The 14,696-nt window shown below is 42.6% G+C and overlaps 1 protein-coding gene across 1 annotated transcript in view; it reads right to left on the bottom strand.

The window, feature by feature from the left end:
- LOC126413029 (myrosinase 1-like) overlaps positions 1-12,317 on the bottom strand; it is a 113,756-nt gene extending 101,439 nt beyond the window's left edge. The window contains exons 1-3 of the mRNA XM_050082923.1: positions 12,159-12,317; positions 11,864-11,998; positions 11,426-11,548 (exon numbers count right to left, since the gene is read on the bottom strand). Coding sequence (XP_049938880.1) covers positions 11,426-11,548; positions 11,864-11,998; positions 12,159-12,317 — 417 coding nt within the window. The remainder of the gene's footprint in view (positions 1-11,425; positions 11,549-11,863; positions 11,999-12,158) is intronic.
- Between the last annotated feature and the right edge of the window lie 2,379 nt (positions 12,318-14,696).

Raw genomic sequence — 14,696 nt, 5'->3', positions numbered from 1 at the left:
AAGGTTGACGGAATGACGGGTGTGCATTCTACTTATGTTTACATTTGTCCTCTGTTAGCGTCAGCAAGTAGATGTGTTCCATTACCCCGAGTACCTGCACTAAGCGCTGGGAGCGTCAACGTCAGTGTTGTGTTATGTAATTAATAACGTTGTGTTTCAGTGAATGGTATACTGTGATACATTTTTGAATAGGACTTTAGGGGAGGAAATGAAATACCGAATAAAAAATACAGGATGCCATTTAAAAAAGTCATACCGCTGTTCATATCTTTGTAAAAAAAACAAATCTACAACGAAGGCAATCATACTGATTGATGTACCCCTGACGGCTGAAGAACATTTGCTTCAAACATTTTGTAATTTGCAACTGGACAAATATTTAGGGTGGTCAAGATAAATGGGACACTATATATATATATATATATATATATATATATATATATATATATATATATATATATATATATATATACACTCCTGGAAATGGAAAAAAGAACACATTGACACCGGTGTGTCAGACCCACCATACTTGCTCCGGACACTGCGAGAGGGCTGTACAAGCAATGATCACACGCACGGCACAGCGGACACACCAGGAACCGCGGTGTTGGCCGTCGAATGGCGCTAGCTGCGCAGCATTTGTGCACCGCCGCCGTCAGTGTCAGCCAGTTTGCCGTGGCATACGGAGCTCCATCGCAGTCTTTAACACTGGTAGCATGCCGCGACAGCGTGGACGTGAACCGTATGTGCAGTTGACGGACTTTGAGCGAGGGCGTATAGTGGGCATGCGGGAGGCCGGGTGGACGTACCGCCGAATTGCTCAACACGTGGGGCGTGAGGTCTCCACAGTACATCGATGTTGTCGCCAGTGGTCGGCGGAAGGTGCACGTGCCCGTCGACCTGGGACCGGACCGCAGCGACGCACGGATGCACGCCAAGACCGTAGGATCCTACGCAGTGCCGTAGGGGACCGCACCGCCACTTCCCAGCAAATTAGGGACACTGTTGCTCCTGGGGTATCGGCGAGGACCATTCGCAACCGTCTCCATGAAGCTGGGCTACGGTCCCGCACACCGTTAGGCCGTCTTCCGCTCACGCCCCAACATCGTGCAGCCCGCCTCCAGTGGTGTCGCGACAGGCGTGAATGGAGGGACGAATGGAGACGTGTCGTCTTCAGCGATGAGAGTCGCTTCTGCCTTGGTGCCAATGATGGTCGTATGCGTGTTTGGCGCCGTGCAGGTGAGCGCCACAATCAGGACTGCATACGACCGAGGCACACAGGGCGAACACCCGGCATCATGGTGTGGGGAGCGATCTCCTACACTGGCCGTACACCACTGGTGATCGTCGAGGGGACACTGAATAGTGCACGGTACATCCAAACCGTCATCGAACCCATTGTTCTACCATTCCTAGACCGGCAAGGGAACTTGCTGTTCCAACAGGACAATGCACGTCCGCATGTATCCCGTGCCACCCAACGTGCTCTAGAAGGTGTAAGTCAACTACCCTGGCCAGCAAGATCTCCGGATCTGTCCCCCATTGAGCATGTTTGGGACTGGATGAAGCGTCGTCTCACGCGGTCTGCACGTCCAGCACGAACGCTGGTCCAACTGAGGCGCCAGGTGGAAATGGCATGGCAAGCCGTTCCACAGGACTACATCCAGTATCTCTACGATCGTCTCCATGGGAGAATAGCAGCCTGCATTGCTGCGAAAGGTGGATATACACTGTACTAGTGCCGACATTGTGCATGCTCTGTTGCCTGTGTCTATGTGCCTGTGGTTCTGTCAGTGTGATCATGTGATGTATCTGACCCCAGGAATGTGTCAATAAAGTTTCCCCTTCCTGGGACAATGAATTCACGGTGTTCTTATTTCAATTTCCAGGAGTGTATATATATATATAACTCTGCCACCTCAACTATCCCTGGAACAACAATAGATATTCAAAAACGGTTTTCACCAGCATGAACGTACGGCAGAGGCTTAGGAAGCCAAATAATATGCGTAATTTTAAAACGTAAACAAACACTATTTTCAACCCAAACTTGTGTATTTTTTAATTGACACCCCCTATTATTTCGTATCCAATCAATAGCATGAAAAATCACAAAAATAATGGCGTTGGTTGCATCGCAATACGTCAGTTACATCCCGAGAAATTGCGAAGCGAAGTTCATGCTTAAAATAATGAAGCGCACAGCAAGTGCACGCCCTGACACTCAAGCGTGCACCTCACGCTGCCGGTAATCGTGATGTGATTGACGTACTACGTCAGAGGAGTGTTAGTGTATTGTGTGGTATTGCATGACAACACATCATTGGCCCATATTTCATTGATGGCACTCAGAAAGGGGAATAGTTTAGCTCCTTCTTAAGCTGCACCTTACTTGAACTGGTCCACCTCTTATAATGTGTCAAATAACGCGGTATCAGAATGATGGATGTCTTGCACATAATGTTTATTGTTGCGAAATGACGACTAGAGGCACAATTAGTGGTAACACACTTTGTTTCACGTTTCTAAACCTCATAAGTTCTGAAATATGTGGCTTGCAAAGGATAGCAACGACGTCACAGTTTCTGGCGTAATGCATCGCATGTAGTACTGTGCTCAGAGCAGGGGTAGCCTGCACTGGAGCCTGTATCCTGCCGTAAAAATACCAATATCCCCACGGCAGGCTCTACCTTCAGTGTACAAGTGTCTCCTAATCTGGTCTGCTGAACTGCTCTCAAACTGTAACGTAATTCACATACGTTGCCACATTAAAACCCGTTTTCTTGCAGCTTGTTACATTTGCCGTCATCTAGTCGATATGCTGGCCTTCAGTAATGAAGAAAAACTAGGTATTATTTTAATTTATGGCAAATGTCACAGAAATGCAACCGCAGCTGTGACACTGTATGCTGAACGCTACCCAGATCGGCTGTTTCCGTCACGTCGAATCGTTGGCAACATCTGCAAGACACTTACAGAAACAGGAAGCTGGGCTCCCACAAAACGTCGACGTACAACGCCAGTAATTAGCAATGGAAACAAAATTGCTGTTTTGCCTGCTGTAGGACACAATCCTCAGGTGGGTGTACGAGAAACTGCACGAGGTGTAGGAATAAGCCACAGTAGTGTGTGCAGAATCTTGCATCGGCATCAGTTTCATCCGTTCCATATCTCACTGCACCAAGAACTGTACGAGAATGACTTTGAATCCCGCATTGGATTCTGCAGTTTTGCACTTGAGCAGTTGCAAGGTAATCCAGTATTCCTAAGTAATACGTCGTTTACGGACGAGGCTTCAATTACAAATCATGGTAATGTGAATCTGCGGAACATGTACTACTGGTCCATGCAAAACCCCACTGGATTCGCCAAGTTGCTCATCAACGACAGTATTTTTACCGTGGAGCGGTGAATGGACAGCGATATGCATCATTTCTTCAACACACACCAGCGCTCCTCATGGGGATCTAGGATTGGAAACTCGTCTATCAATGCAAACGTTGCCAGAGCCGTTCTAGATGCGACATTTCCAAACACGTTGATGGAGTGGGGAGGTACTGTGCGATGGCCAGCACGGTCCCCCAACCTGACGCCATTAGACTTCTTTCTCTGGGGCGCAGTGAGAGGCAGAGTGTATCAAGAACCCCCAACGACAGTAGAGGATTTGCAGCATCGTGTTACTGTGGCGTGTGCGGCAGTATCTGTAGAAAACCTACAATCTGCGCAGCACACTCTCGTTACCCGTCTGCAAACATGTATTGATGGAAACGGAGGGCACTTCGAACATATGTTGACGTGACACAGTTTCACTGGTTAAGATATGGGTGTATTATCTGTGCTGGATTTAATGCATAAATATACAGTTTCTATGGGCGACAGGGCACTAGTAAATGTGTTTGGAAAAGTGAATTCAAGTGTGTTATCTTTAATTGTCCCTCCCCCCGCCCCCCCATGAACCATAGACCTCGCCGTTGGTGGGGAGGCTTGCGTGCCTCAACGATATAGATAGCCTTACCGTAGATGCAACCACAACGGAGTGGTACCTGTTGAGAGGCCAGACAAACGTATGGTTCCTGAAGAGGTGCAGCAGCCTTTTCAGTAGTTGCAGGGGCAACATTCTGGATGATTGACTGATCTGGCCTTGTAACACTAACCAAAACGGCCTTGCTGTGCTGGTACTGCGAACGGCTGAAAGCAAGGGAAACTACAGCCGTAATTTTTCCCGAGAGCATGCAGCTTTACTGTATGGTTAAATGATGATGGCGGCCTCTTGGGTAAAATATTCCGGAGGTAAAATAGTCCCCCAATCAGATACCCGGGCAGAGACTACTCAAGAGGACGTCGTTATCAGGAGAAAGAAAACGGGCGTTCTACGGATCGGAGCGTGGAATGTCAGATCCTTTAATCGGGCAGGTAGGTTAGAAAATTAAACTAACCATTCCCCTTTTTAAATTTTAGTTAGATATAGTGGGAATTAGTGAAGTTCGGTGGCAGAAGGAACAAGACTTTTGGTCAGGTGAATACAGGGTTATAAATACAAAATCAAATAGGTGTAATGCAGGAGCAGGTTTAATAATGAATAAAAAAATAGGAATGCGGGTAATATACTACAAACAGCACAGTGAACGCATTATTGTGGCCAAGATAGACACGAAGCCCACGCCTACCACAGTAGTACACGTTTATATGCCAACTAGCTCTGCAGATGATGAAGAAATTGATGAAATGTATGATGAGATAAAAGAAATTATTCAGATAGTGAAGGGAGACGAAAATTTAATAGTCGTGGGTGACTGGAAATCGATAGTAGGAAAAGGAAGAGAAGGAAACGTAGTAGGTGAATATAGATTGGGCGTAAGAAATGAAAGAGGAAGCCGCCTGGTAGAATTCTGCACATGGCATAACTTAATCATAGCTAACACTTGGTTCAAGAATCATGAAAGAAGGCTGTATAAGTGGAAAAATACTGGAGATACAAGAAGGTATCAGCTAGATTATATAACGGTGCGAAAGAGATTTAGGAACCAGATTTTAAATTGTAAGACATTTCCAGGGGCAGATGTGGACTCTGACCACAATCTATTGGTTATGAACTGTAGATTAAAACTGAAGAAACTGCAAAAAGGTGGGAATTTAAGGAGATGGGATCTGGATAAACTGAATAAACCAGAGGTTGTACGGAGTTTCAGGGAGAGCATAAGGGGAAATTTGACAGGAATGGGGGAAAGAAATACAGTAGAAGAAGAATGGGTAGCTCTGAGGGATGAAGTAGTGATGGCAGCAGAGGATCAAGTAGGCAAAAATAAGAGGGCTAATAGAAATCCTTGGGTAACAGAAGAAATATTGAATTTAATTGATGAAAGGAGAAAATATAAAAATGCAGTAAATGAAGCAGGCAAAAAGGAATACAAACGTCTCAAAAATGAGATCGACAGGGAGTGAAAAATGGCTAAGCAGGGATGGCTAGAGGACAAATGTGAGGATGTAGAGGCTTATGCTGGCCGCGGTGGCGAAGCGGTTCTAGGCACTTCAGACCGGAACCGCGCGACCGCTACGGTCGCAGGTTCGAATCCTGCCTCGGGCATGGATGTGTGTGATGTCCTTAGGTTACTTAGGTTTAAGTAGTTCTAAGTTCTAGGGGACTGATGACCTCAGATGTTAAGGCCCAAAGTGCTCAGAGCCGTTTTGTAGAGGCTTATCTCACTAGGGGTAAGAGAGATAGTGCCTACAGGAAAATTAAAGAGACCTTTGGAGAAAAGAGAACCACTTGTATGAATATCAAGAGCTCAGCTGGAAACCCAGGTTCTAAGCAAAGAAGGGAAAGCAGAAAGGTGGAAGGAGTATATAGAGGGCGATATACTTGAGGACAATGTTATGGAGATGGAAGAGGATGTAGATGAAGATGAAATGGGAGATACGATACTGCGTGAAGAGTTTGACAGAGCACTGAAAGACCTAAGTCGAAACAAGGCCCCGGGAGTAGACAACATTCCATTAGAACTACTGACAGCCTTGGGAGAGCCAGTCCTGACAAAACTCTACCATCTGGCGGGCAAGATGTATGAGACAGGCGAAATACCCTCAGACTTCAAGAATAATATAGTAATTCCAATCCCAAAGAAAGCAGGTGTTGACAGGTGTGAAAATTACCGAACTATCAGTTTAATATGACACGGCGGGAAAATACTAATGCGAATTCTTTACAGACGAATGGAAAAAATTGTTGAAGCCGACCTCGGGGAAGGTCAGTTTGGATTCCGTAGAAATATTGGAACACGTCAGGCAATACTGACCCTACGACTTATCTTAGAAGAAAGATTAAGGAAAGGCAAACCTACGTTTCTAGCATTTGTAGACTTAGAGAAAGCTTTTGACAATGTTGACTGGAATACTCTCTTTCAAATTCTAAAGGTGGCAGGGGTAAAATACAGGGAGCGAAAGGCTATTTACAATTTGTACAGAAACCAGATGGCAGTTATAAGAGTCGAGGGGCATGAAAGGGAATCAGTGGTTGGGAAGTGAGTAAGACAGGGTTGCAGCCTCTCCCCAATGTTATTCAATCTGTATATTGAGCAAGCAGTAAAGGAAACAAAAGAAAAATTCGGAGTAGGTATTGAAATCCATGAAGAAGAAATAAAAACTTTGAGGTTTGCCGATGACATTGTAATCCTGTAGAGACAGCAAAGGACTTGGAAGAGCAGTTGAATGGAATGGACAATGTCTTGAAAGGATGATATAAGATGAACATCAACAAAAGCAAAACGAGGATAATGGAATGTAGTCGAATTAAGTTGGGTGATGCTGAGGGAATTAGATTAGGAAATGAGACACTTAAAGTAGTAAAGAAGTTTTGCTATTTGGGGAGCAAAATAACTGATGATGGTCGATGTAGAGGGGATATAAAATGTAGACTGGCAATGGCAAGAAAGTGTTTCTGAAGAAGAGAAATTTGTTAACATCGAGTCTAGATTTAAGCGTGAGGAAGTCGTTTCTGAAAGTATTTGTATGGAGTGTAGCCATGTATGGAAGTGAAACATGGACGATAAATAGTTTGGACAAGAAGAGAATAGAAGCTTTTGGAATGTGGTGCTACAGAAGAATGCTTAAGATTATATGGGTAGATCACATATCTAATGAGGAGATACTGAATAGAATTGAGGAGAAGAGGAGTTTGTGGCACAACTTGACTAGAAGAAGGGATCGGTTGGTAGGACATGTTCTGAGGCATCAAGGGATCACCAGTTTAGTACTAGAGGGCAGCGTGGAGGGTAAAAATCGTAGAGGAAGACCAAGAGATGAATACTCTAAGGAAATTCAGAAGGATGTAGGTTGCAGTAGGTACTGGGAGATGAAGAAGCTTGTACAGGATAGGGTAGCATGGAGAGCTGCATCAAACTAGTCTCAGCCAGTCTCAGGACTGAAGACCACAACAACAACAACAACAACAACAACAACATCTCTAAAAATAGTTCTAGTTGTCATTTCTCTAGAATAAACATACATTTACAATTTGAAAAACGTAACTTTGCATTGGACGTGTTACTCGTTTATTTTTGTGGATTGTGCATACCTTTCCATTGTGTGTGCCCCTGGCAGAGGCAGCGTGAGGTGGACGCTTGAGTCTTAGGACGTGCACCAGCTGTTCGTTTCATTTATTTCAAGCGTCAACTTCGCTTCGCAATTTCTCGGGATGTAATTGATGAAATGCGATGCAACCAACGCCATTATTTTTGTGAATTTTCATGCTATTGATTGCATACGAAGTAATAGAGGGTGTCCATTTAAAAATACACAAGTTTGCGTTGAAAATAGTATTCGTTTGCGTTTTAAAATTTTGCATAGTATTTGGTTTCCTTAGCCCCTGCCGTACATTCATGCTGGTGAAAACCGTTTTTGAATACCTTTTATTGTTCCAGAGATGTTTGAGGTGGCAGAGTTAGATGAGACACGCTGTATATTACAGGGTGTTCAAAATGTCAGAGCCGAAACTGTAAGATTTTACAACAAAACCAACAACAAATATATTTCGTTCAGCAACCAGGTGTCGGAAATGTATATTACGTAAGCACTAAACATGCATCAGTACGCCAGCCATAAAGAAGATAAACAAAAAATGCGTTTTCCAAACACCGTTACACGTAAGTTTATTTGAAGTACTTAATACTATGTCGTGATGAGGTTCCCACTGAGCCAGTAAATAGTATGTGGTTATGGTCGCATAGACGTACATAACATGAAGCGCTTCTCATGGAGAGAACAGTGAGACACGCATTTTGTTTACGGCAAGCTGAAGCCGATGATCGAAGTGTTCACTGAATATACTGCCAAGTTTTCCCTGCACAAAGATGTCGAACATTGACTCCAGTCCACTTTCGACTGGAAAAAGCGGACACACTGATGGTACACAATCCCAGTGCAGGGAGACCATGGGCGTTGCGTACATGTACCTTTGATAACGACATTTTGTTACACTTTGAGAATGCGTCCTAGTGAAGTTCACCATAGTTTAGTATGGAATGTGATGCATGAACAGCTGCCTCATCCTTTCCTTCCACCAGAGTATGGACTCTAGGATCAGATGATTATCCACTTCATCTTGAGTTCGTAAATTGGTTTGTACAACAGCTAACGAAAACCCTTAGTTTCCTGAAGTTCTTCTATTTGCAAATGAAACTCAGTTTACTCACGAAGATAAGCAAAATTGTCGTAACTCGCATGTATTGTGGAGAAGAAAACCCATGTACAACAGTTATGTGAGGCCATCAGAGACAATTTGGGGTAAACATGTGGGCCGGTATCGCGGGTGCCTACTTGCTTGGTTCAAAATGGCTCTAAGCACTATGGGACTTAACACCTGAGGTCATCAGTCCCCTAGAACATAAAACTAGTTGAACCTAACTAACCTAAGGACATCACATACATCCATGCCCAAGGCAGGAATCGAACCTGCGACCGTACCGGTCACGCGGTTCCAGACTGAAGCGTCTAGAACCGCTCGGCCACTCCGGCCGGCTACTTGCTTGGGTCATACATGTTGCCTCCTCGACTGAGGTGGCCAATGTGCAGACTGCTGTTGCAAGAGAACCTGCCGACGTTACTTGTAACTCTATGAATCAGCGAGAGGATGTGGTTTCCATCATGATGGGGCCCTGGCGCACGTTGATGAATCAGTACCTGTAGCAGTAGCCCGTGCTTTTGGCAATCGGCGGATCCGCCGGGGAGAAACTGAACACTGGTGTGCAAGGTCCCTGGACCGCTCCCAATTAGACTTTCTTCTCTGGGGCTACATGAAAACCAAAGTGTCTCCTACCCCGGTGGACAGGTTGCAGTTCTTGCAGCGGCCACCTACATACAAACCACGACACATATTTTCCAACGAGCATGAGATGCCCTGCTACGTCAATACAGGCTCCATACAGAAGTTAATGGTGCTCATTCTGAATGTTTATTGTAAACGACATCAGAACAATAAAGGATTGTAACACACCTCACGCATGCTAAATGACGTCCTGGGTGATTTTTACTTACCCAGTATGCATACAGACTCCTGGTTGCTCAACAACGGATATTTCTCGGTATTCCACCATCATATATGTCAATATGAAGATTGAATTTTTGAAAACTTTTATGTTCTGCAGTATGTGAATGTAGATTGAAACTATGTCTTGTTCCTCAAAGACTCTTATATTTCGTTCATTATAAGAATAAAAATGGCGGGAGACGAGTTGTACTTAATGTTTTCCACAAGATTACAAGGAAAAAATCAGCTTTTGAAATTTTTTTTTTCTTAATTTATGTTACTTGTGGATATGAGATGTGTGGCTGGTAATTGAGAACTCTGTGGATGGCTGGATCGCATCTCACAATGGCCTTTCTTTTTTTTCGTTCAGTTCGAATACTTACATCATTTAAATTTCAAATCCATCAATCATAGCCCTACGTCAAACACAGCCCACACAGAGAAATTACCCTGTGTTTAAGTTAGGAATTTTTATTACTCTTCTTTTTTAACTATAGTACTATGTTAACTAAGTACAAGAGTATTTTACGTTTTGAGTCTTCTCACCTAAGCAGTGTATTGCCATTATTTCATTCTGTTTGGAAATTAAATGACACTCGAAGCGATATTGTTTCTCTGTTCATCTCTTTTTTACGTTTTTAACTGCAACTGCCACATCACTGCAGTTTAGTTGGACCAGCTGGTTTTCCAGTGCAGTCCAAATTAAATGCGCCGGTGACACTGTTGCGCCGTATCATCTCTGGGTCAGCCGCGCAGGATTAGCCGAGCGGTCTAGTCTAGGGCGCTGCAGTCATGGACTGTGCGGCTGGTCCCAGCGGAGGTTCGAGTCCTCCCTCGGGCATGGGTGTGTGTGTTTGTCCTTAGCATAATTTAGGTTAAGTAGTGTGTAAGCTTAGGGACCGATGACCTTAGCATTTAAGTCCCATAAGATTTCACACACATTTGAACATCTCTGGGTCGATGATCGCGTGACGTACAGCTTGAACGACAAATGCATCCTTGTTATCGCACTTGACTGTACTCGAGACAGCTTGGCTTCCGCTCAACATGAAATGAAATCCAATGAGGCTCCAGAAAGGAGGAAGAGTACATAGCGTAATGTCTACATCAGGTTTATTCTTACGATGAACGCAGATAGTACAGATTTCAACTTACTCAGCTTAATCTATGACTCCTAGACAAAGTTCACACTCACACTCGTTGCTGCGTTTTATAATTTAATTTGCAAGTTGCAAGTGATACATTGTGCTATGTATCTACTTCTGAAAGCAATTACTTGCTTTATTTCACTAGAATCTAATGCGTTGCTTAAGCGGTTGTGGCCATTTTAGTGAAGATCTCGTACAACAGGGACTGGGATCCGATAGTTTTTAATATCTTGTCTATCTCCTTTCTTACGAAGCAGAACAATTGCAGCATTGTTCAAGTTTTTGGAAATTACCTTCTTCCGCAGACATTTTGTAAATCGTTTTTTAAGTTTCTATTGCATTATCTTTCCTCGAGTTTTAATCATTTCTACTGAAACTCCGTTACTTCCAGACGCCATTTCGTTCATATTTCTAACAGCTTTCTACATCTCGTCTGATATTACTACTGGAAAAAGGGATTAATCAGATACACAGCAGTTGGTAATGAAATTAACGAAGCACTTCGATGTGTATGTGAGTATCACTGTTGAAGCAATGTAGAAAGTAAAGAGTAATTTTATTTCTTTTTTCATGAAATACGACTTTTCTCCCGAAACTTCAATCTAAAATCAGGGTTCGTTTTTCTGGATTATTCCCTATTGTACTGGTACCACAGTATTAAGTGTGACAGGATTGCCCTATTTACAGACATTACTTGTTGGTGGGACTTACACACTATGGAGAATACATGTGGGAATGTAATAAATTTTGAACTCACTCGGTCACCGAAGTTGTCGAATAGTATTCGCGCGTATTCGACGAAATAGTCTGCCAATATGGGATTAGTCCAGCCACCGATGTATTGCAAAGCTAGCGGTAGATCCCAATGGTACATGGTCACCTAGAATCAAAGAAGAACACCGAAAATAATTCGTTTCTGCTCATACGTCTACTGATTTAATAAAAGTCCACATAGTCTGCATCTAATCAGAAACAGTTTTTCCAAATTATTGAAAATTTGTTCACAACCAACAAAAGTTGCAACCATCGAGTACTCTCAACATAGAAATGAATTCAAGCTGCCCAATTAAAAAGGTCCATTGCTTTTTTAATAAAATGTACTTACACGGTGTTTGAGAGACACGTAAAATTTTGTTCAAGTTGATGAAGTTGAAGACTTGATTAAATTCCCAGGCACAAACGGTTAGTAACTTACCAAAGGTTCAATGCCATTTTCCAGCAGGAGATTGATGAGCTTGTTGTAATAATCTATTCCAGGAGCATTGATCTGTGATATATCTCCCGTTGGGAGTATTCTAGGCCAAGAAATTGAAAATCTGTAGACGTTGGCCTGCAAAACAAATTCGGTTTTTTCTGTTATAAAAAATGGTAACTGAACTATTTATCTTAACTATTTTTATTTTGATGTAATGTTCATGCATGTCATCAAATTGTTCATTTTCCCGTTGTGCATAGCAATGCTGGCACAGACATAAGTGAAATAAACTTACATTAAGTTCTTTGAGCAGCCGAACATCTTCCTCGTATTTATGGTAAGAGTCGCATGCGATGTCTCCGTTTGCACCATCAGGGTCCGATTCTGGATAATTATGAAGGTAGTAATCCCAAATGCTTTCACCTTTACCTGATGGGGAACACATACAGGACATCGTTACTCTTGTGTGGGAAAGTGCATTTTCATGCATTTATACAAAACCGTTTTTTTTTTCTTTCTAACAATAAACGATACAGATGAAAGTAACAAATTTCTTTATGTTACGTTATTGCATGGCATACAAAAACATGCATTTCACAATACAAGACCACAGCAATAAGAGATGGAAAGACACTTCATTCTCCTCTCCAAACCTAATAGGCGTACTAAGACTCTCAACTTATAAAAGGTATCGACCCATATTGTGGCTGAACGTTTGTTGAATGGGTGCGGTGTATGTCTTTCATGCTGGGCAATTATTTGTTGCCTGCTTCATTCACCATTCATTCATCACCTAACCTCATCGCCCAAAGCTTGCACATATTTTATATAGGTTCATTCGTTTATGGAGTGGAAATAAAAACATTCTATCCGATTTATTGCGCCACAGCAATATCTGGGGAACGAAGAGTTTTGATCCTCGGAAACTGCGGTGATAAGATCAATCCGCAGTGGTTTACGTAATCTAAGATTTAAATTTTGTTTTTTACGTTACCTGCCGGCGTTCTCTTATATTTATGTTTTGTGTGATGGTGTTGCTGGGTCTTCACCTCAGCATTTTTTTCGTATCGTGCAACCTCGATAATCTGTACGTATCAATCTTTGCCTTCCTCTTCAATTTTTACCTAATGTTGTTCGCCTGAAATAGATGCTCATGGATGCCTAAGCATGTATTCTGCAAACCTTTCTCTTCTTCTTGTAAGAGTTATACATAAGGTACCTTCCTCTCTTTCTCTACCTAGCCTCTTCTTTCCATTCTCTATCTCTCCTCTAAAAGTTTCACATGCTTTTGCAATGTGGTCATTAAGGAGGTTTCAGTTTCTTTTAGTTACCTACTTCCTACGACAGAAATTTTAGTTCTTACGAATCGTTTTCCTCAGTACTCATTCACAAGTGGACTATATAGAGCAACTTGACCCTGTCAATATTAAAATCGTTTCATTTCTCATAGTGTACACTTTTCAGTCCTGTCAGGAAGTAGTAATAGACGGCAAATCATCGAGTAAAACTGAAGTGATATCAGGTGTTCCCCAGGGAAGCGTCCTGGGACCTCTGCTGTTCCTGATCTATATAAATGACCTGGGTGACTATCTGAGCAGTTCTCTTAGGTTGTTCGCAGATGATGCTGTAATTTACCGTCTAGTAAGTTCATTCGAAGACCAGTATCAGTTGCAAAGCGATTTAGAAAAGATTGCTATATGGTGTCGCAGGTGGCAGTTGACGCTAAATAACAAAAAGTGTGAGGTGATCCACATGAGTTCCAAAAGAAATCCGTTGGAATTCGATTACTCGATAAATAGTACAATTCTCAAGGCTGTCAATTCAACTAAGTACCTGGGTGTTAAAATCACGAACAACTTCAGTTGGAAAGACCACATAGATAATATTGTGGGCAAGGCGAACCAAAGGTTGCGTTTCATTAGCAGGACACTTAGAAGATGCAACAAGTCCACTAAAGAGACAACTTACACTACACTCGTTCGTCCTCTGTTAGAATAATGCTGCGCGGTGTGGGATCCTTAACAGGTGGGATTGACGGAGGACATCGAAAGAGTGCAAAAAAGGGCAGTTCGTTTTGTCTTATCACGTAATAGGGGAGAGAGTGTGGCAGGTATGATACGAGAGTTGGGATGGAAGTCATTAAAGCAAAGTCGTTTTTCGTCGCGGCGAGAGCTATTTACGAAATTTCAGTCACCAACTTTCTCTTCCGAATGCGAAAATATTTTGTTTAGCCCAACCTACATAGGTAGGAATGATCATCAAAATAAAATAAGAGAAATCAGAGCGCGAACAGAAAGGTTTAGGTGTTCGTTTTTCCCGCGCGCTGTTCGGGAGTGGAATGGTAGAGAGAGATAGTATGATTGTGGTTCGATGAACCCTCTGCCAAGCACTTAAATGTGAATTGCAGAGTAGTCATCTAGATGTAGATGCATTTAACTGGTTGTTGTTCTCATATATGACAGACATGGTTTTTTTCATTGTTTATTTCTTTATGTTCGTGAATATTCTGTTGACCTGAGTATTCGTTGACAGAAGAATTTAGGACTGTACATATCTGGGGTTTTTTGTTGTAAGAAAATGATTTCTTTTCTGCTTCATGAAAGAACTGATTAACCTGACATGTCATCTTATCCTCATATCTCTGAGCAGTGCTTTCTTGAAAAGCATTCCAGTAAGGATTTGTTGCTGTTCGTAACTGACATTGCCATTCAAGTTAACTCCTATTGTAAACTTTCGAGTTAGAGCAGCTAATTGCTCAAAAAGAACCACTGATAAAATTGTTATACATAAAGTCTACTGAACAAAATTATAGCACAGACCTAATAGTCAATGC

Source organism: Schistocerca serialis, chromosome 7 (genome assembly GCF_023864345.2).
Source record: "Schistocerca serialis cubense isolate TAMUIC-IGC-003099 chromosome 7, iqSchSeri2.2, whole genome shotgun sequence".
NCBI classification, from domain to species: domain Eukaryota; kingdom Metazoa; phylum Arthropoda; class Insecta; order Orthoptera; family Acrididae; genus Schistocerca; species Schistocerca serialis.
The sequence above is the reverse complement of the archived record's forward strand: the minus strand, read 5'-3'. Positions and strand labels throughout refer to the sequence as shown.